The 23,893-nt window shown below is 40.7% G+C and overlaps 2 protein-coding genes across 2 annotated transcripts in view; one reads left to right on the forward strand and one right to left on the reverse strand.

Annotated features, from left to right (window-relative positions):
• LOC117559397 (crossover junction endonuclease MUS81-like) lies at window positions 1-23,122 on the reverse strand. Its single transcript, XM_034236155.1, has 11 exons — window positions 22,843-23,122; window positions 18,860-18,945; window positions 18,437-18,556; window positions 18,277-18,357; window positions 12,844-12,932; window positions 12,567-12,704; window positions 9,442-9,501; window positions 8,759-8,926; window positions 8,547-8,674; window positions 6,287-6,445; window positions 1-239 (listed from the first exon to the last, which is right to left on the reverse strand). The coding sequence occupies exons 1-11, from the start codon at window positions 22,916-22,918 to the stop codon at window positions 235-237; spliced, it is 1,110 nt and encodes a 369-aa protein (XP_034092046.1). The 5' UTR covers window positions 22,919-23,122; the 3' UTR covers window positions 1-234.
• Window positions 22,845-23,893, forward strand: part of LOC117559396 (uncharacterized oxidoreductase YjmC-like) — a 20,685-nt gene continuing 19,636 nt past the window's right edge. Inside the window, exon 1 of the mRNA XM_034236154.1 lies at window positions 22,845-23,091. Coding sequence (XP_034092045.1) covers window positions 23,084-23,091 — 8 coding nt within the window. The 5' untranslated portion in view covers window positions 22,845-23,083. The remainder of the gene's footprint in view (window positions 23,092-23,893) is intronic.

Genomic DNA, 23,893 nt, shown 5'->3' on the forward strand with positions numbered 1-23,893 from the left:
ATTGTTATTTGATATATTCCGTGTTTCACTCGTATACCTGTTGCTGCTTTACCGATAGAATAACCCTATGGGGATTAATAAAGGTTTGTCTAATCTTAAATATGATAATCTTCTTGCATTTCTACATTTCATATCATAATAAACTGAAAATATCTTTGGGATTATTGACCATTTGTCGGGCAAAACAAGCCATTTCAAGTCAGTATGCAGGGCTCTGGTTAACGGAGTACACGACTAATGTTGGAGATTTGGAGGGATAACTGGTCCGCTTTTCAAATCTCCGCGCCTTTCCTATGAAGCTGGTTATAATACAGGAAGGAATCCATATCTACAAAGTAACCGTTAACAATAATCTACTTTAATAGCAATATGACAATGCAATACAATCATTACAATACAACATGATATATTACAGTTATATTGTAATATTTAAGGAGTAATGCCGGCTTACTCCTGCCCTGGTTCGCGTGCTGCGGAGATCCTTTCGCTCGAGGCAGCATGTGAAGAGAGATCGAACGCCAGGGATCCACCGGAGATATACCAGAGCAAGAAGGAGGGGTTAGGGTTTAGGTCAGCTGGTCATCTTTTCAGGTCATCTCATTGGGAGACGCAACGCTGGCCAGCAGGAAACCAAACAGGCTCACTTTACAACAAAAGGTCTCAAGGGCCTGCATACCTACACCTCCCCCACAGAGCAATAAAACCCTGTTTACTCCAATCAGCCCAGAATGTTTATAGCCATTTGTAGTCCTTACATTTATGAAAGGATAAAACAGAGAAATCAATATAAAACACAAACACAGGTATTGTTTGAACAGTATTCACTTAACTGCTACTATTGATAACCACCAGAGAAACCAAGGGACCTCTCTTAATTTCACAACCACTGTAGCTCGTTCTAAGTTGAATGCAAATCAGGACATGCTCTCCCATCTTCCTTTGTCCTCAAAAACACATGTCAACAGGCCCCATATCCAGCTCACAGTTTTAACCAAATTATTCCCATTTTAAGCTTATCCATAGTTTGCTAACATGAATAAATACAAATATAACTCTACAAATCCCCCTTTTTATCTCCTTCTCCAGAGATAACTTAGACAAGGCATTTTGAAATATACCCACTGTCATTCTTTTCTACTGTGTCCGTAAATCCATCCGAAGCTGGTATTTAGAGTACTTGAAACCTTCATGGAGACAGAACACCACTTTCCATGGCAGTGAAGGAACCATGAGGGGGTAGCTGAGTGCTAGAATCATCAGCCCCCCCCCCCCCTCGGAGGAATAGCCCACAAGGACAGCTAATAGGGAGGGGGAGATGCAGCTTTCCCTTCACGGGTAGAACTGATCAGAGCGAAGTAGACTCCTCTGCTGCCTCGACAAGTCCCCTGTGCCGTCCTGGCTTGCCGTGTCTTTGTCCCCCCAATCCGCTGACAGCAGCTTCTGGGCTGCCTGCTAGAGAGATGCCTTCCTCCTCCTCATCCTCCGGCCCGCTGATGGCGGCTTCCGGGTCGATGCTGGAGAGATGTCTTCCCGATCCTCCTTCTCCGGCCCGCTGATGATGCCTCCCGGGTCGTCTGCTGTAAGGATGCCTCCAGGGTCCTGCTCCTCCAGTCCGCTGCTTCCGAGTAGTCCACGTCTGCCAGGGCCACGTCCGTCCTGATGTCGTCCCCTGGTCCGAGCAGGTGGTTTCCCCGCCGCACACTGGCTCCCGTGGTACGAGCTGTCCCCCTTTTCTCCCAGGCAGACGGCATAAGAGGTCCGCTGGGTCACTCGGTCGGGGTCGGAGAGCCTGGGGTTGAGCCACTTTGTCCTCGTGCTTTTCGGGTCCCCCTTTTGGCGCCATCGACCTGTGTGGAGAAATCTGATACAACTCCCTCAAGCCTACGCTCAGCTGTTTTGACCCACTTGGAGCCTGTTGTTGGGGTGTCTTGAAACAACAGCCGTCTGTGAACAGGTTTTCTAAATTAATTGTAGACCTCCTATCTGCCAGTGCAGCTTCAGAATCTTAATACTTGGATTGTGCCAACTAAATAAGAACCTCAACATCTTTAGGTAAACTAAATAACATATTTCAATAGCTCTGAATTTCTGACAAGCATCCGTGTTTATTTTTAAATGAAATCCTATTTAAAATCTAAATATAATATGAACTGCTAATGTTTCTGGTAAAGAAACACACTAATGTTATGGATTCAAAAACAACCAAAATCACGATACTAACAAAGTGAATGATTTCCTGGTGATACTGCTTCTACCTGTCAGTGCTTAGATATTATCACGCTGAAAAAATGAATACAGAATTCCAACAAACTGTCATCAAATGTCTTTCTATTATAATTTAGATGAAATGTATATCCCCATAATGACCTAAACAATAAAGTCTATGGCTTTTACTCCTTTACCAGGCTAGTTACATGATGTTGTCTAAATTAAATTCTGTCTCAATACACTACTATGTTTTAGCTTTAACTGTAATATGTTCTTTCTACATTTCAAACCTCAGTTGCTCTAATGTCTGTTAAAATATTACAAAATTGTTTCATTATCACAGGTCAACTTCTTCGGTTTCACAGTAGCCCCTTGGCCACTGCTTCTTTGTTACCTGTTATAATTCAAATCAATATTTAGAAACATCTCAACATTCATCAAACAGTATCTTATCCCCAGATATGGAGCAGGTTAATTACATTCAATGCTCAGTTTTAACATCTGTGTTGGGGCGGAAGGTTTCTGTCAATCCTTAAAAGAAACATTTAAATTGTGAATTTTACAGCCATGTTAACCTTTATACATTATACTCACTCCCCCCTTTTACACATGAAATCATGTGTAACAAAACCCTGTAATGGGAGGGGAACAAAAACTGTCAGGTAATTGGTTAGGGACATAACGAACATTATTTTCAATTTGACATCATTATCATTATTTCCACAGTGAACACTTCAGTGAAAAGAAGTGTTCCTCTCCGTCCTTCAGGCCTAAAAGAAACAGAATCTTCAGATTTTAGTTTTACATTTGCAAACCGCCAACTCATGTGAGAGGAAAATACACATGCCGGCATTCATTCACACTCACACTGTCTGGTTGTCATGTCAAGTTTGGTCAGCTTCACCCCAGAGTCAGTCATCCACAGTGCCTTGTCAAGTTACACTGTCGGTCAGGGTCAAAGGTCAGTTGGTCTCCGTCTTTTTTGGCCATGTGTCGTGCTCTGCAGAGACTTTGACATTTCAGCATAGGCCAGTATCCTTTGTCTACAAAAATATGTCACGATTTCAACTATAATTTTCAAGATGATTCTCACTTTTCATTGGGACTTCTGCCTCCCACTTTTCCTGAAACTTGGTACAAAACTCACTTCCTTCGAGTACCACTACTACTGCAATCCAATTACACCTAATTAGTATTAAAATGTCTAATGATCTATTTCAGAAACTTGTGTACATAACTATTATCTTGAGTCAAGACATTACTAGGATCTGTGTCGCTCTGCATTTCATAGCTCATTATAATTCTGGTCTACTTAAAAAACAATGTTAAACTCTTTTAGCAGTGTGTGGAACCTTGGGTGTCCGAACATGCAACAATTACTCCCTCCTTTATCAAGGATTTAAACCTATGGTAATAACTATGCCACAATGGTGAAATCAACACTTTAGATTGGAATTTAATATGTGGCTTGGCACCAGCTCCCTTTTTAACATTATTAATACAAATACAGATTTGTCTTATAGAGTGGTTCCTAAAACTATCCTTTTAATGGTGATCAATATTGTAACCAATGAGATCACTACTTTATTCACACGTGAATAAAAATGTCTTAAAGAATGATTTGTTAACATGATGAAAATATTGAAGAATATGGTTCTACTCTGTCAGTGTGTTTTAGGATGATTATCATTTTACTTTAATAGTTTCCTCTTTACTGCTATTTTTAATTTACCAAATGATTAATAAATCTTTCTGTCTTTACGTATTTCTGAAGTTAATTCAAGTTATTTAAATGTGCGTTTCGTGAATAAGTGTGTTTATGTGTAACTCACTCATTCCCGTTCTCCTTTCCTCCTCCCCTGGTTTTCTCAAGCCGTGACCCCGGCCTCCTCACTTCTAATCGACCATGCCAACTCCTCTGATTCTGTCTTCTCTTCAGTCCATCAGCTGTTGAATCCATCCACTGTAACTTTTTTAGGCAGCCATTGGCCCAGTTACATCCGCAGCCCCATCATGCCACTGTTGTTGCACTCCTCCTTTACAGTCTCTCTGCTGTTTTTATGGAGGGCGGATTCTGCTCTCATGTCTATTGTGCCAAATCTCGCGGCGCAGTTTGGAACTTCATGTCCTGTTTGAGGGACCGATGAGAGTTTGCCTCTTTGTCAGCATGCTGGTTTGGTTCTGGATGCCACAGGTGGAGATAGTTCTGGCTGCAGTCTTGATGTAGTCTTGTTGTTGTTGTTGTTGGTTCAGCTCTGGTTCTCTGTCTGTACGATGGAGAAGGAGGAGTCTCCTGTTGGGTTAGGTCTTTTTGTCTGCTTGGAGGGTCGGGATCAAAGCCTTTCTAACTCAGAGGGGGAGTCCAGGTCCCGGTACACATTACCTATAAGAATTCTAGCCCACTGATGTTAAATAAATCCAACCCTTTCCACTCTGTCTCTTCCTAATCATACTATCTGTCTTAGTTGTTCAATGCCATCTAAACAACATAATTAATGTATACTAATGATATTACAAAAACTCACTCTAAAAATTGTTTCATCCATTGCTACATATTTACCCAACACAACTCTGAAATACTTACATGTTTCCAGCATCACATATTCCACACACTACGAAAAAAAAACAAAAAAAACATCCCCATATTTTCTCTCATTTTAAATCCCACTGTCACTTCGAACAATAGTAAACCTGCAGAGCACACCAATCGGATCACAGTAATGAAATTTGAATCAAGTGTAGGCCAATGTCTACTTTCTGAACATTTATTTATATAGCCTTGTCTATGATGTGCAAACAGTTCGAGTGTAAAATGTGTATTTCACAATGTATACACACTCTACAGATTCTTGAGTTTACTCATCTCCTGGTGCTGTCGTTGTAAAAAATATAGCCCCTTTCAGCCGCTTGATGGCAGCAGCAGAAGTTTCAAGGGTGTGATACCCCCTTTCAGCCACTAGATGGCAGCAGCAGAAGTTTACAGACAAAGGGAAACGCTCTCCCTCGATTTAACATATAACAGAGCTCTGGCTTTAAGCTTTCAGCCTTGGTCTGTTATTTAACCCCAGTTTTAAACGGCGACTCGATCTGATATATCGAGTTTCCAGGTTTTGTCGTGCAGGAATCAAACCTCGCACCGAGAAACTGCACCATCTCCACGCCACTCAGGAATAAACTACCTGTAGATCCACGCCAAACTGCTCTATTTTACGTCACGCAGGACTTTCGTCTACCTGTCGATCAACGTTTACGTTTTGTATATAACTTTCCTAACATAGTAAAATATGCATTGTATATTCCATTTAAACTTTAAAAACACTGTGAAACGCCTACAGACAATCCTAAAGTTTTAGCGTATCCAATTACAGACAGGCGATTTTCATCGTCTGCGTACCTTATTTGCAGAGTTGCAGAGTCCTGCTGATTGTCTGAGATGTTTGAAAGCGTCTGAATTCTTCCTCAGCTTCGTTATATCTAGACGTCAGGTCACCATTTGTAAGAGATTTGGGGGGCAAACTGGGCCGCTTTTCAAATCTCCGCGCGTCCCTATCCAGCTGGTTATAATACAGGAAGGAATCCATATCTACAAAGTAACCGTTAACAATAATCTACTTTAATGGCAATATGACAATGCAATACAATCATTACAATACAACATGATATATTACAGTTATATTGTAATGCTTAAAGAGTAATGCCGGCTTACTCCTGCCCTGGTTCGCGTGCTGCGGAGATCCTTTCGCTCGGGGCAGCATGTGAAGAGAGACCGAACGCCAGGGATCCACCGGATATATACCAGAGTAAGAAGGAGCGGTTTGGTGTTAGGTCAGCTGGTCATCTTTTCCGGTCATCTCATTGGGAGACGCAACGCTGGCCAGCAGGAAACCAAACAGGCTCACCTTACAACCAAAAGTCTCAAGGCCTGCATACCTACACCTCCCCCACATCTTCCTTTGTCCTCAAAAACACATGTCAAAAGGCCCCAAATGCAGCTCACAGTTTTACCCAAATTATTCTCATTTTAAGCTTATCCATAGTTTGCTAACATGAATAAATACAAATATAACTCTACACTAATAATTTGATGGAGAAGACTCAAGTTGACGAAGATGTATTTTCTTCACCTTCTGTTCCCTGAAGCGCCCGTCGATGATGCTGCCGCACAGGTCGTCCATCCTCTTCCTCTCGATGATGTAATCCAGGACGAGCTCACGGCCAACGGGGGTCCGCAACTGACCTGGAGTCAGAGAAAGACTAAATGATTACGAGTTGGAATTTATTACAAACATTGGGACATTGCAGAAGCGGTGGACGGTTAAAGTGAAGAGAGTAAACCACGGTGAGGAAATGTTGAATACGGTTCGTCTATTTGGAGAATTGTAAGCTCTGGTTGTGCTTTTATTGTATTTCTGTTGAATTTGTTAATTTATTTATATTCTTGGTCTGTACTTTAAACTGATTTCTACTAACTGCACACTTTTCATTTTAGCATTATTTTGTAATCTGCCATATGTCTAATGTTCGGTTGTGTTTGTGTAATGTGATAAATGTAAAAAATCAATAAATACATGTTTAAAAATAAAAATAATAATTACGAGTTTATGTAGATAGTTTTGAGACATGCTAAGGGACAAAAGGTGATGGGATTCTCTTCCTCACTTCCTGTGTATTTTACTTTATGTTCAAGGTCCCCTATTATACTGTGTTTCATCAATATATTACAGGTCTTAGATATATACAGAGCCTGGCTCTGATTGGCTGAAACACCAAACAGATCATTGCAGCATTACCCATAATCCCCTCTGTTTCAGCCCTGTTTCCAAAGTGCTGATTCTCTGTCTGTTAATTTAGATGAAAATAAGGAGCCCCTCCCCACGCCCCTCTGAGAGAGATTTGGTTACAAAGAACACATAAGGTACTTTCACACCGGAGTACTTTTCCCTTTTAGTTCCGATACTTCCTGGGATTTTGCGTTCACAACAAAAAGAGAACTTAGTTCATGAGAACTTTTCCCAGCTTTTCAGTCCCTGCTAGAGAGGTGCTACTCTCCTGGGGAGAAAAAAGTTCAAATTTCTGATTGGCTGGGCGGATTGCAAACCACGCCCCGTAAAACTCTGAAAAGTTTTGTGAAGCCGCCATTGTATTTGTGGCATTAGCATTATTAGCATTATTAGCATTCGCCCCGCGCACCAACAGAGAGATACTAACTTATGGCAACACAAAATAAAACATGGGAGCGGTGGAGATGAGGAGGTGTCGGCGTTCTGGCGATGTACTCGGAAGGCTTCAGTAGAAGCTGCTGGGAGTCCCAGCAGCTTCTACTGAAGCCAGTCCCCAACTCCGGGGACTTCCGGCCGGGGACTTCGGGTGGCAGTATACGCCGTGAAGCTGTTTGCGGCCTGCCAGTAAACCCAAAGCAGAAGAAGAAGAAGTGACGTCAGCGGCTCATTTGCGTAATCTTCCCTCAGGGAACTTATTCCGGTGTGAACGCGATCGGCTCTTTAGTTCCATGGTGGAACTAAGTGCTGGGAACTAAGTACGGCAAAGTACTTGGTGTGAACGCGGCTATTGGTGCTCTAGGAGGAGATTCAGGCGATAAAGGGGGAGGGGGGGGTTACCTTGGTTACTGATTGGCTAATGGTTACACAAGCCAAAACATCGTTATGACATCATAAAGTGGCCAAAATCTGATCAGCTCATTTTCAGACAGGTTTTTATAGAAATGGATCAAAAAGAGAGAGAATCTTTGTTCCTGAAGCTTTCAGAGTCTCTTTCCACAGAGGGGACATATGTTGATGTAGAAGAGACATGAAGAAGAGGGGACACATGTTGATGTAGAAGAGACATGAAGAAGAGGGGACACATGTTGATGTAGAAGAGACATGAAGAAGAGGGGACACATGTTGATGTAGAAGAGACATGAAGAAGAGGGGACACATGTTGATGTAGAAGAGACATGAAGAAGAAGGGACACATGTTGATGTAGAAGAGACAGGAAGAAGAGGGGACACATGTTGATGTAGAAGAGACATGAAGAAGAGGGGACACATGTTGATGTAGAAGAGACATGGAGAAGAGGGGACACATGTTGATGTAGAAGAGACATGAAGAAGAGGGGACACATGATGTAGAAGAGACATGAAGAAGAGGGGACACATGTTGATGTAGAAGAGACATGGAGAAGAGGGGACACATGTTGATGTAGAAGAGACATGGAGAAGAGGGGACACATGTTGATGTAGAAGAGACATGGAGAAGAGGGGACACATGTTGATGTAGAAGAGACATGGAGCAGTGGATTTTGCACAATAGGCGAGTTGTTTTCTACGTTGTGTTACCTGGAATAGGCGCGACCTTTTCCCGAGCGACCCACAGGAAATCTCCCACGTTGAGCTTCCTCACATCGAACGTCACTCCGTTCCTCTGCAGCTCTTTGACCAGATCCTTCTTGCAGTTTTTGCTTCCGCTTCACAAACACACCGACCGTTCAGGAAACACACACACACACACACGTTTGATTCACACAGTTTAAAACACACAGCGGTCTTACCCCGTTGTCTCAATGAAGTCCACACAGAGGATGATCTCGTAGGAGCCGGGAAGGAGACTCCAGGACTTTGGCTTTCTGCTCGGTACATTTCGGGGTTTCCCTGAAAAGAACATCCCAGGAACGAGAACCCTCGGCTGGGAAGCAGAGGAGGTCGGCCTCTCTGTAGGTCTGGAAAAAGACGGTTCAATTCCTTTTATTGTATTGACAAACAGTTCAACAACACAAGTGCAATCATAAAACATAATGGAGATATTTCGGTCTTAAATATATATTACTTACACATCTACAATTGGAGAGTTCATCAGAAACATTACAAGCTAAAACACACAAAGGAAAGTCTACGTATTTTCGTATATTAAAGTAGAAAGCACCGTATTTTTCTGTATTTACTTTTTACATGTATATAGTTGACCTATTTTTGCATTTTACTTGCACCGTTCTATATATTTTTGGACTATATTTATTCCTTTTTATGTCGTAAGTTGTTGGAGGAGGCTGGGACTTAAGATTGTCAAAACCAAGACCACGTTATCTTAAATCTTGAATGTTTAACTGGTCTTAGTCTATCAGTCCAAACATATGACAAAAGGAAAATAAAGGTGCGACTTAAATGCATTTCAGAGTAGAGTTACTTGTTGAGATAATGATACGTTTTTGTCCCAGAAGTTTTGAAGCACACTCACTGTATTCTCTCCTCTTCCTTCTCCTCTTCGTCATCATCACTAACAGTGAGGTCCACAATCAATCAATCAATCAATCAATCAATCAATGTTTATTTATATAGCCCAATATCACAAATGTTACATTTGTCTCAGTGGACTTTACAGTTTGTACAAAATATCAGTATGACAATACGACACCCTCTGTCCTTAGACCCTCACATCGTACAAGGAAAAACTTCCGAAGAAAACCCACAGTTTAAAGGGAAAAATGGGAGAAACCTCAGGGAGAGCAACAGAGGAGGGATCCCTCTCCCAGGACGGACAGACGTGCAATAGATGCCGTGTGTAAATTGAAAAGATAATACATTTGCAACATAGGTAGTCCAAATGTTTGGAAATGCATGTGTGTATAATAGGAAGATGAATCCACGAGGATATCCATCCAGGATCTATGATCCAGGAACACAGCCACGACTCAAGATCCAGGACAGAGGAGCGCAGGATCATCCATGACTCCGGATCCCGGCGTATATAGCCACCAAAAAGAAAGACATTTGGGGAAGCTGGGTTAATCGGAACATGAGAGTACACAGGTATAGACAGAGAGAAGGAAGAAGTAAGATGTCCCCCGACAAACTAAGCCTATATCAGCAAAACTAGGGGCTGAATCTAATCAGCCCTAACTATAAGCTTTATCAAAAAGGAAGGTCTTAAGCGCACTCTTAAAAACGGATAGGGTGTCTGCCGCCCGAACACAAACTGGAAGCTGATTCCACAAATGTGGAGCTTGATAAGAAAAGGCTCTGGCTCCCATTGTACTTTTAGAGACTCTAGGAACAACCAACAACCCTGCATTCTTGGAACGCAATGCCCTAGTAGGACAGTAGGGTATAATGAGTTCTTTAAGGTAAGATGGCGCCTGCCCATTAAGGGCTTTGTAGGCGAGAAGAAGAATTTTAAATTCTATCCTGTGTTCTATAGGGAGCCAGTGTAAGGCAGCCAGAACAGGAGTAATGTGGTCCCTTTTCCTAACTCTGGTTAGTACACGAGCTGCAGCATTTTGAATCAGCTGAAGCGACTTGACTGACTTATTGGTACACCCTGATAATAAAGAGTTACAATAATCCAGCCTTGAAGTAACAAATGCATGGACTAGTTTCTCTGCATCGTTTTGAGGCAAGATATGCCTGATTTTTGCAATGTTACATAGATGGAAGTAGGCGGTCCTTGAAATTGATTTTATGTGGGCGTTAAAGGATAAATCCTGATCAAATATAACACCAAGATTCCTTACAGTCTCACTGGAGGCCAAATGAATGCCATCCATGGTTAATATATCCTTAGATAATTTGTTTCGTAGATTCTTCGGGCCAAGTACAATAACTTCAGTTTTGGTCGTGTTTAACATCAAAAAGTTTAAGGTCATCCACGTTTTTAAGTCCTTAAGGCAGTCTTGAATTTTATTTAGATGATTAATTTCATCAGGCTTGATTGATAAATATAGTTGAGTATCATCCGCATAACAATGAAAATGTACAGAATGATTCCTTATAATATTGCCTAACGGAAGCATATATAATGTGAACAAAATAGGTCCGAGCACTGAGCCCTGTGGCACTCCATGGCTAACTTTGGTTTGCGTGGAAGATTCATCATTGACACGTACAAACTGAGAGCGTTCAGATAGATAGGACCTAAACCAGTCTAAAGCAGTTCCCTGTATGCCAACTAAGTGCTCTAGTCTTTGCAATAAGATATCATGGTCGATAGTATCAAATGCAGCACTGAGATCGAGCAAAACAAGAATAGAGACACGTCCCTTGTCAGAGGCTATTAGAATGTCATTTGTGACTTTAACCAGAGCTGTCTCTGTGCTATGATGTGTTCTAAAGCCAGACTGAAAATCTTCAAATAAATCATTGTTTTTTAAGTAATCACACAGCTGTTTTGCGACCGCTTTCTCAATAATTTTTGAGAGGAACGGAAGATTGGAAATAGGTCTATAATTGGCTAAAACCTCTGGATCGAGGTTGTGCTTTTTAAGAAGCGGTTTTATCACTGCTACTTTGAATGATTGTGGAACATAGCCTGATAATAAAGACATATTCATAATATTTAATAAATAAGTGCTAATTAATGGAAAAACTTCCTTCAACAGCTTAGTTGGAATTGGGTCTAACATACACGTTGATGGTTTAGAAGAGAGAATCATTGAATTTAATTGTTCAAGGTTTATGGCTGAAAAGCATTCTAGTTTACTATCTAGTGTAATATTAGAACTTACGTTTCCGGGAGCTGTTGATAACACTATACTGGTCAAAGGCCAGAGGTCATTAATTTTGTTTCTAAGAGTAACAATTTTATCATTAAAAAAGCACATCAAATCATTACTACTGAGTGCTATGGGAATAGAAGGCTCAATTGAGCTGTGGCTTTATGTCAGCCTGGCTACAGTGCTGAAAAGAAATCTTGCATTATTCTTATTCTCATCTATTAATGAAGAGTAGTAGAGTGCTCTCGCTTTACGCAGTGCTTTCTTATATTCATTGAGAGTAATATGCCAAATTAAACAAGATTCTTCAAGTTTAATGGAACGCCATATCCTTTCAAGTTGTCTCGACTTTTGCTTTATTTTGCGGGTTTCGGCATTATGCCATGGAGCTAATCTATGTTGTTTTATTTTCTTCTTTTTCAAAGGAGCAACAGAGTCTAATTTTATTCGCAGCGCATCTGTAGCACTATCAACAACATGATCAATTTGGGGTGGTGTACATTTTGTATAAGTTTCCTCCCTTACATGCAGACATGCTATCGAGTTAAGTATTTGTGGAATCTCTTCCTTAAATTTGGCTATAGCACTAACAGATAGGTTTCTGCTGCAGGAGCTTTTGACTAATGCTTTGTAGTCTCGTAACAGTACTTCAAAAGTTACTAAGAAATGGTCGGATAAAGCAGGATTATGCGGTTCGACTAATAGTTGCTCAATTTCAATACCATAAGTCAGAACAAGGTCGAGAGTGTGATTATAGCAGTGGGTTGGTTTATTTACACTCTGACAAAAACCAACAGAATCTAATATAGAGTTAAATGCAACAGTAAGGCTATTTGTATCATCGTCAACATGAATATTAAAGTCACCTACGATCCCCGGGCCACCTTCTTCTCCCTCCTCCTGCTCGTTTCCTTCACTCCTGGCCTCCTCTCTGTCTCCTTCTGGACCTTTAGTTCCCTCTAAAGACTCAAGGCACTCCCCTAAAGCCAGACCCTCTTCTGTCAGAGAATACCTGAAGAGGGAGGAAGAGTGAACTCCATTTAAACGAAAGAGAAGCCCCCGTGTCCACTTCAAAACACTCTGAATCTGAAATCGTACAGAAATAATGCGTGTGTCAATCCATCGTGTGTGTGTGTGTGTTTCCTCTGTACCTTGCAGGGTTGTGAGTCTTCATCACCAGGTTCTTCTGGATCAGAGTGCTCACTGAAGACCAGGCCGTGTACTTACTGCCCAGATCTGGCTACAGACACATACAAGTTAACTGAATTAAAATACAAATATTCAGGACGCTCTGATCAGGGTACCCTGTGCCGTCATATCAGTCAATAAATGGCCAATAAAAAATTGTTCTCAAGCTAATTTTGTACCAAAAACATTCATATTTCATGCCTACAGACTCAACATTTTTTTTGGATAAAGAGTATTATTAGGAAGTATTTTCAATTGGAGTATTTTCTCTGCTTTTGACAACAATTTTTGAGTAATAATAATGGTTTATTGTTAACAGGACATCCCAACACAAGTCCCTTTTTATATATTAGTTTCAGAACATCGGTGTGTTCATTTTCACTACATAATCCTCCACAAAGAACTCCCTTAATATTGAGTAGAATAGAGAGTAGGAGTCAGCCATCTTGTTGTTGTTTTTTCAAAAATGGAATGCCTGGGCAAAGTTACCCAGAATGCATCTTCACTGTTGCCATGGCCACATCTCTACATGTGAGTATTGTGCAGAAATTCCAAGTGATGTCATGATGATGCTGTGATGTGCTTTGTGACATCATCGATAGTTCCAAATGGGAACCTGCAAGGAGACCAGTTTGAGTTTTAAGGCACAGCATATCTTGGCTTAGCAGAAACCAGTCTGACGCTGACAACACAAACAGTTAGGTATTACCAGTTGCTACTGTGTGTGTATCATTGTCATCTTAAAAAAACATGTCCTGCAATAAGGAACAAGCGGAATTGGGAGGTGACTACGCTGGAGTTAGGAGGAGTCTTGGGGCAGTTCAAGAACATCTCAAGACCCTACATGTGGAAATACAATCCATACAAAAACAGTTCGGCAGCTTTCCAGCGCTGGGGGAGCAGTTTGACGCTCTGAAGGCAGAGGGACATGTCACGAGGCGCAAGTGTGCCTACCTCGAAAAAGCAGTGAGGGTTCTTAGTGAGAAGATCGAAAATAACGTTACCGTAGAGGCGATGTTCCAGGGACTAATCCAGACAAACAAGGAATTGGAGCTTGAACGACAGATCCTCGAGGAACAGATGTTTGACAAGCTAGATGAGCTGGATAGCATCGATGCTATCAAAGCTGAGCATGAAGCTGCACTACGTGGACAGGGAGAGCTCGAAGCACAGATTAAAGAGGTGCGTTCATCGATCCAAAGCTATTCTGCTGCAGAGGAAACGCTTGATGCATTGAGAAGTGACGCAGAGGAAACCATCAGAGTAAATGGTGGCCTTGAGGAAGAACTTCAGTATCTCAAACAAAGGAAAGAGCAACTTCAGGATCGTTTCCAAGTGTCTAAGGCAGAGATAGAGACGGTTTTCCAGAAGAACCAGGCTCTGCAGCAGGAAGTGGTCGATCTCTGCAGGGAGCTTGAAAATGAAAGCATGGTGCAGTTTGAGATATACGAAATGAACCGGTCGAAATATGAGGAAATGAGCCAAACCGAAGACTTGCAAGAAGAGATCTTTGAGCTTTCAAGGAGGCTTCTGGGTTTAGAGGATCTTCTGGGGTCATACAACATTGCGAAGGAAGAAAAAGAGTTGATTTTCCAGCAAATGCAATTGTTGCAACAAAAGAAAGTCGAGTTGTGCCAAGAACTTGAGAACGAGGACACCATTATGGAAAGTTGCGACGCAATGGTGACAGAAAAAGCCGCCATGAGCCTCGAACATGTCTCCCTGCGAGAAGAAGTGTTGCAGCTCAAGGAAAGGCATCTGCGTTTCATGGAGCTCGAGGACTCTTACAAGGAGGCGAAAGCTGAGAGAGAGGACGTTAAGAGGAAGAACGAGGCTTTGATTAAAAAGATCCAGGGTTTGAGCAATGAGGTTCACAAGGAAAAGCATCTCATGATCAAGTACGAGGCTTTGAAGGCATCCAACGAGACCTTGGGGTGTGATAGGGCCGCCATGGCGAAGGATCTCGTGGATCTTAACCTACAGATTGGTGTTTTGAGGAAGGGTCGTTCTCAGAACAAAACCCTGCAGGAAAAGATAAACGACCTGCAGTCTATGTGTGATGAGCCGCTGAGGGAAAGAAACACCGCGGATCAGAATCCAAACGGCGAACTCGGACAAAGGGTCCAAGAAGATCAAGACCGAATGTACGGCTTGAATGTGAATATCGTCACCGTTGACAATGACTTCCTTGAACACATGAAAACGGTTCAGGAGCCAGGAGATAAAAGCCACTAAATTATCCGTGGCATAACGGGTTTTCTCCGGGGGCACCGGGTTTTTCCCAAAATGTACGATTTAAAAAAAACAAACATTAGTAAGATGTCTTAGCATGACATCAGGGGGCTTAGATATTCTTCCAGCAAGCTACAATTACAACGAGATAAATACCACGGGTTAAAGTTCATTAACTTGTCCGTGGCATAGCGGGATTTCTCCGGGAGCGCCGGGTTTTCCCAAATGTACGATTTAAAAAAAACAAAAATATTATTAACATGGATCTTTTTTTTATTATTACATGTTACTTGTTAGACGCTTTTATCCAAAGCGACTTACATACTCAATACTGTGGCTCCCACAGAAGCAATTTGGGGTGAAGAGTCTCAGGGACACAACGACATGCTGACTGCAGTGGGGTTTGAACCTGTGACCCCCTGACCCCAACACCTAGGCACTAACCCACTACGCCACACACCTCCATCTTAATCTAGAGCTTGGAGTTTTGAAGAAGGGTCGGTCTCATGTGGTGACATTCGATCACTTGGATGGTTTGAAAGCGGAAAATGACCTCCTGCTAAATAATCTGGATGATGTCAACGAAGAGATTTAGGTTCAACGGTGACTTTTAAACATTATTAAGATTGTCTTAGCATGGCATCAAGGGGCTACACATGTTTTTACCAGCAAGCTACAACCTTACATTCATAATGTCAGCGGAGGGAGGGGGGGGCGGTGCTGCGGAACAGCAGAGTGGCGAGGGAGAGCTGTCGTCTTCCCTTTACAAGCTTCAAACATGTATTTATCGTGTGATTTTGGAAATAAAAGTTTCATATTCTGAAAGCCAACACTTTGTTTATTTAAAATCAAACAAAACACCCGAACCCTGAAAAACTTTTTTTTTTACGCAAATCCACGTTTATTTTGAAATGAGACTTTGCGACTTCCGACTGATTTCGATAGAGCAGAGGCCTGTACTACGAAGCCGGTTCAACCTAACCTGGATATGTTTGAGTTAGCCGGTTGGCCTAATCCAAAACATACACGCTCTCGCTAAACTGTACTACGACGCGGGTTATCAAGTGGATCGCTCAAGCCAGCCGTGTCCTATCTAGTTAGGTGCGCGTTCACATGAAAGGGGTGGTATTTGGAGCATTGGACCAATCACAAACATGGAGAAGCGTAGGCTACTGACAGCGCAGCGTCATACTTCCTGAATGAAAAGTCAACTATAATATTAGACATATGAAGAAGTTAAACTTTAAACATCCATGACTTAAACACTTTATCCAGGATCAAAGCCACATAGCTGCACCTGCAAGGTGAATACAGCTGGTAACAGAACAAGTGTTTGAATGCGTACATTAACAGGTTTATGATATCACTGCCCCGTCTAAGACACGATCTGACTTTAATTACATTTGACTCGAGTGTTTCGTCAACTTAATGTGTTGCTTAAAATAATACTTCTGCATACAGTATGTGACACTGTGAGTGTTGCACGGCCAGATACGGCTCAGCTGACTCAGATAAGGAAATATATGATACATTAAGATGTGATATGCTGCGGACTGTACTTAATGTTACTCTGATCCGGTTACTTATGTTGTGGCAGATATTTAAGTAAGCTTTCTTAACGCTAATGTTATAATAGTCAGATTGCTCTGAAGATGGAGGTAATATTCTATTAATGTTCACGTTCACACAGTCGGTGATTTTTGCCGGCCGTCTTTCCTGCAACGGCAGTTTTTCCTTTCTCCTGTAATATGACTTGATCGCTTTAAACTCTGCACACTGAGCTCTGATTGGTCAGCAGGCAGTGCTTTCACTGAGTTGATCTCTTAGCCTGCAACCTAACCTGCTCCCGAGGTTAGCCGCACAGCATAAGTTACCATGGAGATCTAGCCTGCTAAAAAGAGAACCAGCGTCGTAGGACCGGAAAGCCGGAGTTTTCCCTGAAGTTAGCCGGCTAAGCAAAAATCCTGCTTCGTAGTATATCCCCCGGGTCACAAATGATTTTCTGTGAGAAAAACAATATAAAAAGAAATAAGTAATAACATAATAAGTCTATTGTGATATTTGGTATTGGCATATAATACCTTACTGCACATATATGACTAATATTAGCCATGTGAGGTCGGCCCAGACCCTAGGGGTTTTTAAATCTATACTAAAGACTCACTTCTTCTCTCTGGCCTTCTAGTCTGAGCGGAGCACGACTCCTGACATTTCCCTGTGTGTTGTAAGAGAAACTTCTGCAGCAATGGAAAGTCAGGACTCAGAGACACGAGGAGAGTTGGAGCTTTGATGTCAAACACAGATCTTTAATACAAGCATCGGCCGGAGAAATTCACATCACAAGTCACACAGTCAATGGTTCTGACTGCACGGGTGGGTTGCCATGTCAAATCTGATCCGCCTTGCATCTTGGTAGACCTTTTAACTAGTATACAGAGAGTCAACCCACATATTGGGGGACGGTACGTGAACACCTGGGAACAATGGAGATGTCTCTGACATCCGTGGTGCTTAGAAGCCCGCGTTCTCACAGTCGTAAAACCCCCCCTGTGCCCGCCAGGTCAGGCCATAAAACCTGGTAGTATCAACATACGACTCCATTATCACATTCCTTACGGGAGATTAGAAGCAGGGATGGTCGTAAATGTCAACACACAGAATAGGTGTGATTTTTGTATTTGTGCTGTTGTTAAGTGTTTTTATTGTAAAGTGTTTTTATTGTAAAGTATTTTGATTGTATGTACAGCACTTTGACCAAAAATCGTTTTGAAAATGTGCTATATAAATAAAACTTGATTTGATTTAAATAGTTCATTATTCTGTGTCATAATAATGCTTCGTGGTCATTTCAGAGTGTCTACCCGTGTTAAACTGTTACAGCCCACACGCAATGATCCAATACTTTCTACATATTGGTGTTTAATAATGTCAAAATAAATAAAAGGAGGTAAAAGACTGACAGTTATGCACCAGAACATCTCGATTAGTGCCGTCGTCATTTTAAGTTAAGTTGCTACGCCACAATTTTATCTTAGCGAAAGCAAAACGATAATTTTCAAATATATGAAATCATGTTTAAAATCATTAGTCGTGTCAAATCCTCAATTTATTTGGGTGTAATAAGCGGGTTTAAATGCACTTGTTGTAACGAATACTCCACTCACCACAGAGAAGGACTTATCGCAGAGCTGCTGAGCTTCTGCTTGGAGCTCCATCTTAAACATGTAGCCTTTGCTGCCTGGGATCTGGAGGGAGAGACATCAAATGAAGCCACGATGCAAAACATGGAGGTATTTTGTTTAGATGTGAAGGAGGAAGGCGTACCTGAGACACTCTGTAAAGTGTGAGCAGAACAGCGTAGCCTCCAGACCGTCTCTGGGGTACGTACTCCCTCTTCTTCTTCCTCCCCCCTTTGTTTTTCCCTTGATCCCCGGCTGCATTCTTCTACAAGGAAAGTTCAACAAAAGAAGTCACAAATAAGAGGTTTTCAATGACATATAGGGTGAATGACACACACACACACGGAGACACTTGAACACACACACAGAGACACTTGAACACACACACACAGAGACCCTTGAACACACACACACACACACACACACACACACACACACACACACATGGAGACACTTGAACACACACACATGTTGAGATGTTATTATTGGGATTTCTTCCCCATGAAACGGTGTCTTTACACAGTGAGATGAACACACCCACACACACTTCTACACACACTCCATCTACCTTTCTGGGTGGATCCAGGCTGTTGTTGTCCTGTCGGCCAGCAGGGGGCGCTCCTTCAGGGAGAGAGTGGATCGGAGCGTCTGGACCTACAGGAAAAGAGAGCAAACAAAGACAGATTAGAACGTAAACTTCCAGACATTTTGAGACTGATTTGTCTTTAAGATCCAAGAAGAAATCTCATGCTATCATTGAAAGACTTTTAGAGAAAATATTTGTTTTTGTACAAACACAAAAACGCTTTTGTGTTACATTTTATTCCATCTTAGTAAGTATTTGTAGGTATTTGTTTCCTAGCTTTGCCTTTGGGTATTACTCATAGTAGTGCAGAGAAATTATTATGACATTTTTATGTATACAAATGTTATTTATTTTTGTAAAGCTACCCATCTATTCTCTTTTAGCTATCTTATGTTCTCAGTGTTTCCACTACCATTGTCTTTTCCGGTATCATTCGATTGGACTACACAAATTAGTCATTCGAGACAAAAATGTCCACTGCAAAAGACTTTGATAAAAACATTATATTAAAAGGTTTTTTTCACAACTTTTTTGGGTTAAATCTTTAAAGCAACTTCCGCCCTAATAGAAAATACCAAAAATGTAATCATTTTCAGGATTTTAACCCTTTAAATGCCATTTTGAATACATGAAACCACTGTTTTTTTTCATGATGAAAACAGAGGAAATTAGTTATTTTCCAAAAAATACATATCTGGGGACTGGCTCTTTTTTTTTATCACAGTCTTGGATATGTCAAAGATTAGCAACAAAATTGATTTTTTGCATTATTAGTTTTTGCACAAAATCAGATTGAACAAAAAAGTCACACATTAGTCATTCGGGAAAAAAATGTCCACAGTGATACCGGAGGGTTAATATATATTATATATAGCGCCAAATCGCAACTGAAGTCATCTATCTACGGTCACTTTTCCGTGTGCTCTTTTATTACATAAACTAAGCGCTTATGTTATTTATCCAATGTATGTGCATGTTTCAGTGTCCACTAGGGCTGCTCAATTAATCGTATTTTAATCGCAATTACGATTATGGCTTGCAATGATTACGAAAACAACGTAATCGAAATATAAAGATTATTTTTTTATTATTATTAATTTCAGTTGAGTTATACTTAAAGTTCAGGGTAATCAACTGTTAAAAACATACTGTTCAAATAGTTTTTCTCCAATAAATTGATGTTTTCAAAGTAAATGGATAATCGTTTTTAATAATCGTGATATCAATTATTGACTCAAATAATCGAGATTATGATTTTTGCCATAATCGAGCAGCCCTAGTGTCCACTGCATTGCTTTGCGCATTCACATTCTGTCCTCCGCTCTGTTTCTGAAGGGCGGGGCTCTGCCACACACACACACACACACACACACACACACACACACACACACACACACACACACACACACACACACACATTAATCCTTCCTCACAATTGTAGCTATCTTTCCTTCTAATCCTTTGTTTGAAAAGTTGTTTTTTTAACTTGCTGATATTTACGGTGGATTATCATGAAACTCAGTAGATTTATATTTTTGCATTAGCTAACCTCTTCTCAGTTAAATGCCTAATAAAAATAGGAAGCTAATCGCATTATAACTTAACAACTTTGATACTGACAACTCCTTGGAGCAGAAAACATCAACCTTTTTATTCCCACAATCAATTTGAACATAAATTGCCTCTACTCCTCTGTCACTAATGGTATTTTCCCAGCTCTACATGTTAAATTGGATCCAGGTTGAATTACTTGGATTATACAAAAGAACATATTATCCAGAAGATGTGTCTTTACATTAGATGCATGTTGCACTGCAGCTCCAAAATGTAAAAAGTTGCTGAAACATTTTAAACGGCTACTACATTTTGATTGGTACTGACATCAGAATCAGAAGTTCAGGTGACATTTCCTTCATTTCACAATGAGTAAGTGGGATATAGTTAAACTGGTTTCCACGCCCTTTGTCCCTGTCCCAAGGCAAAAATAAGCCCAAAATGAAACAACGAAAAACGGGGCCTACAATTTAAGACTCTGGAAAAACAACCCAGAGGCATATTATCTTTTCTTTTCAGATAGAACTTTACTTTTTAAAGCAGGTTGGCGTTTAAAATCTCCTACAGTTGAAATATGTTCTAAACTGCAGAGACAAGACGCTATCTCCTCTCTGTCAGAAATTGCAATACGACAAACAGATGAAAGTTAAACATTGAGTCGGTTTACTGCCAAGGCCGACACCTTGTGGCCTGTTGAATTTAAAAGAAAGATGTCAATATGTGTCAAATGCCTTAAAATACATTAGGATGCAGTTGTCGTTTTGTACCAGCATAACATTTTAAAGACTTTTATTCTAATAAGGATAATGTACAATACAAATATATACAGTAAAAAGTTATAAGAATCATTATTATTAAGGCAGTTATGCATGATGTCGGCTGTTCAGAATCAGGGAATATCGTTTTTTTATTCTTCAGATTTTGAAAGCAAAAGTAAGTCCTCTGTTGACTATACAGTGCTTTAGATGATATAAACATCCTGTACTGTTGATGTAACACTGCATGTGGGAAAGACATTGTTCAGGTCGGTCATAAATGAAAGAGAATGAGAGACGTAGTCCTCAACAGTGTTGGAAAGTAACAAAGTCAATAAATTAAATATTTCACAATACATCAGTTCTTTTTAGCCATTTCATTTATTTAAAAATGTGAATAGCTAGTTAATCTGCAGCTTTAAATTAATAATACAAAATATAATCAACAAATAGGTTGTATGTTAAAAAAGGCTCTATTGATCCAAGAGAGGAAATTCACATACTCTCCAAAACATAAAGCAACTAAAATCTGCCTCACCTTTACCAGCTGCATCGATATTATGATAAATACATGAATGCATTGACATTTTAAATCTATCAATTTAGTACTTTAACAGGTTTATACCGTTTATACTCATAGTTTGGAGCTTTACATTTGAAAGCAGTACTATAACGTGTAAGTTACTATATATTTAAATAGTGTACTATTCATACTTTTCAAAAAAGCAATAGCATTATCAACTGAAATGCAATTGTCTGTGGCACTGTGCATATGTTTTGAAATGTTGGTGTTCAGTTTCAAGATCGATTCCACCATCCATATTCTTTCTCAGTCTCTTATACAACAACAACGCCTTAGCCTTAAGACATATCTCTTATTGGTTAGAAGAACCAGACTTGTATTGCTTTTCAAACACACATGTAGGCCTGTCATTGACTAAAGGACGTGCCACTGCAAAAAGAGGTCCATCCACTGATGCTTATTGCTTACATATTATGATTTTTTTCCTTGCATATTCTGCAGCCAGTATCTCTTTCGATGGGTGTGTTATGCATTAATCTACAATGAATACTAAGAAACACTCAGGAGAATATTCCACATGTGCAGTCTTGTAGTTACAGTATGATGCAAGTTTTGTATCTAATATATTTTTCCTACAACATTTGTACTTGTTGTGGGTTATCTGTAGCCACTTTTTAATAGCGGGTAGCTGGCTCCTCCACATGAACTTTTTCATTTCTCAAAATAACAAGCATTAATCCTAGGGTTAGGGTTGTTCAGAGAGTCTGAAAAAAAGAAGAAAAAAAAGTGTGTAGGCCTATTTAGATTTTCGAGAGTCTGAAAAAAACTAAAAAAGTGGCGACAAACCCACAAGTAAATTTTATTGTAGCTTTTATTTATTTTATTGATCAATTAATCATTACTATTTTATTGATTTGCATAAGCTTAGAAAGGTCATATAATTGCAGGTCTACTACATCACAAGACAAGGAAATGGGAGTAGCCTCTCAGTACACTTCCTTGTGTTGGCTAAATATTGCGTGGTATTTTTGTCAGGCAGTGTTCAAATTCAGTACAAAATGTACTCTCTGTACTCTCGACTGTACAACATGTGAAAGCAGATAAATGTACCGCCCTGGAGCTCCATGACTTACCTCTCCAGAACAAGGCTGCGACTGCGTTGGCGCGCCGAGAAACTCCCCCAGAAAGCCTCTCCTCCAACACGCCCATAGAGCAATAAAGGATACCTGGAGGATTTGACGTTTCGCTTTTGCTGACACTGCGGGACTTTAAGAGCAAGTTGAGGCTCCTGGACCAGCGACACCAGCAGCTCAGCACCACCAGAGCCAAAAGCAACACACCCTCAACCTGAAGGAGAACCAGCCGGAAGTCAACATGAGCAAGTAAGAGTCTCCAGTTGAAGTTCTTGCACAACTTTCACTCACTTCTTTCTGCATAAGAGAAGGCATGTATTTAGTTTAAAGTGCATGTAGCTTCTTGCTGGGCTTTCACTTGAGAATGTTAGTGAATGCACTCTCAATTAAGTATTTCTAACCACCACCACCACTGCTGCTTCCAGGGGCAGACTGGCCATCTGTAGAATCTGGATAATCACAGACAGGCCGGCCGTTGACGGCCGGCTCCGTTTGCTGATACCGCCCTTAATTTGTTATGTTTTTAAACGGCATCATTGAAGTTGCGCGACAGAGTTCCACCGTTTCCCCGCAGCGAGGCTCTCCCCCCGTTGACAGTTCACTATAGCTCTCCCCCCCCCCCGTTGACAATGCACTAGCACCCCCGTTGACAATTCACGTGGGCAAAGGGTTGCTAAAAAGAGGTTAGCAAAGTAACATGGAACATTTTAAACTGTCCGGAAATAATGTGCATTTGAGGCACTATACCTGCCCATTAACACTGGCTTCTTGCACAAAAGAAAAGCATGCTTCCTGCAAAACACATTTATTGCATCCACTCTGTTTGCATTTTATATTTGGCCGACTTGCAAAGACCTAATGAAACCAAATCAAGCCACTTATGTGGTTTTATTGATGTGCTTTTTATTATGTATTATCTATTATGTATGTATGTGCACTTTTCAATTTAAGGCTTTACCTGAGCAGATAGATGACAGAGGCTTCTTAACGGACTCCTTCTACCACATCACATTTCATCCCATCAGACCTCAGTTTTAAAAAACATTTTTAA

The sequence above is a fragment of the Gymnodraco acuticeps genome, unplaced genomic scaffold (assembly GCF_902827175.1).
Source record: "Gymnodraco acuticeps unplaced genomic scaffold, fGymAcu1.1, whole genome shotgun sequence".
NCBI classification, from domain to species: domain Eukaryota; kingdom Metazoa; phylum Chordata; class Actinopteri; order Perciformes; family Bathydraconidae; genus Gymnodraco; species Gymnodraco acuticeps.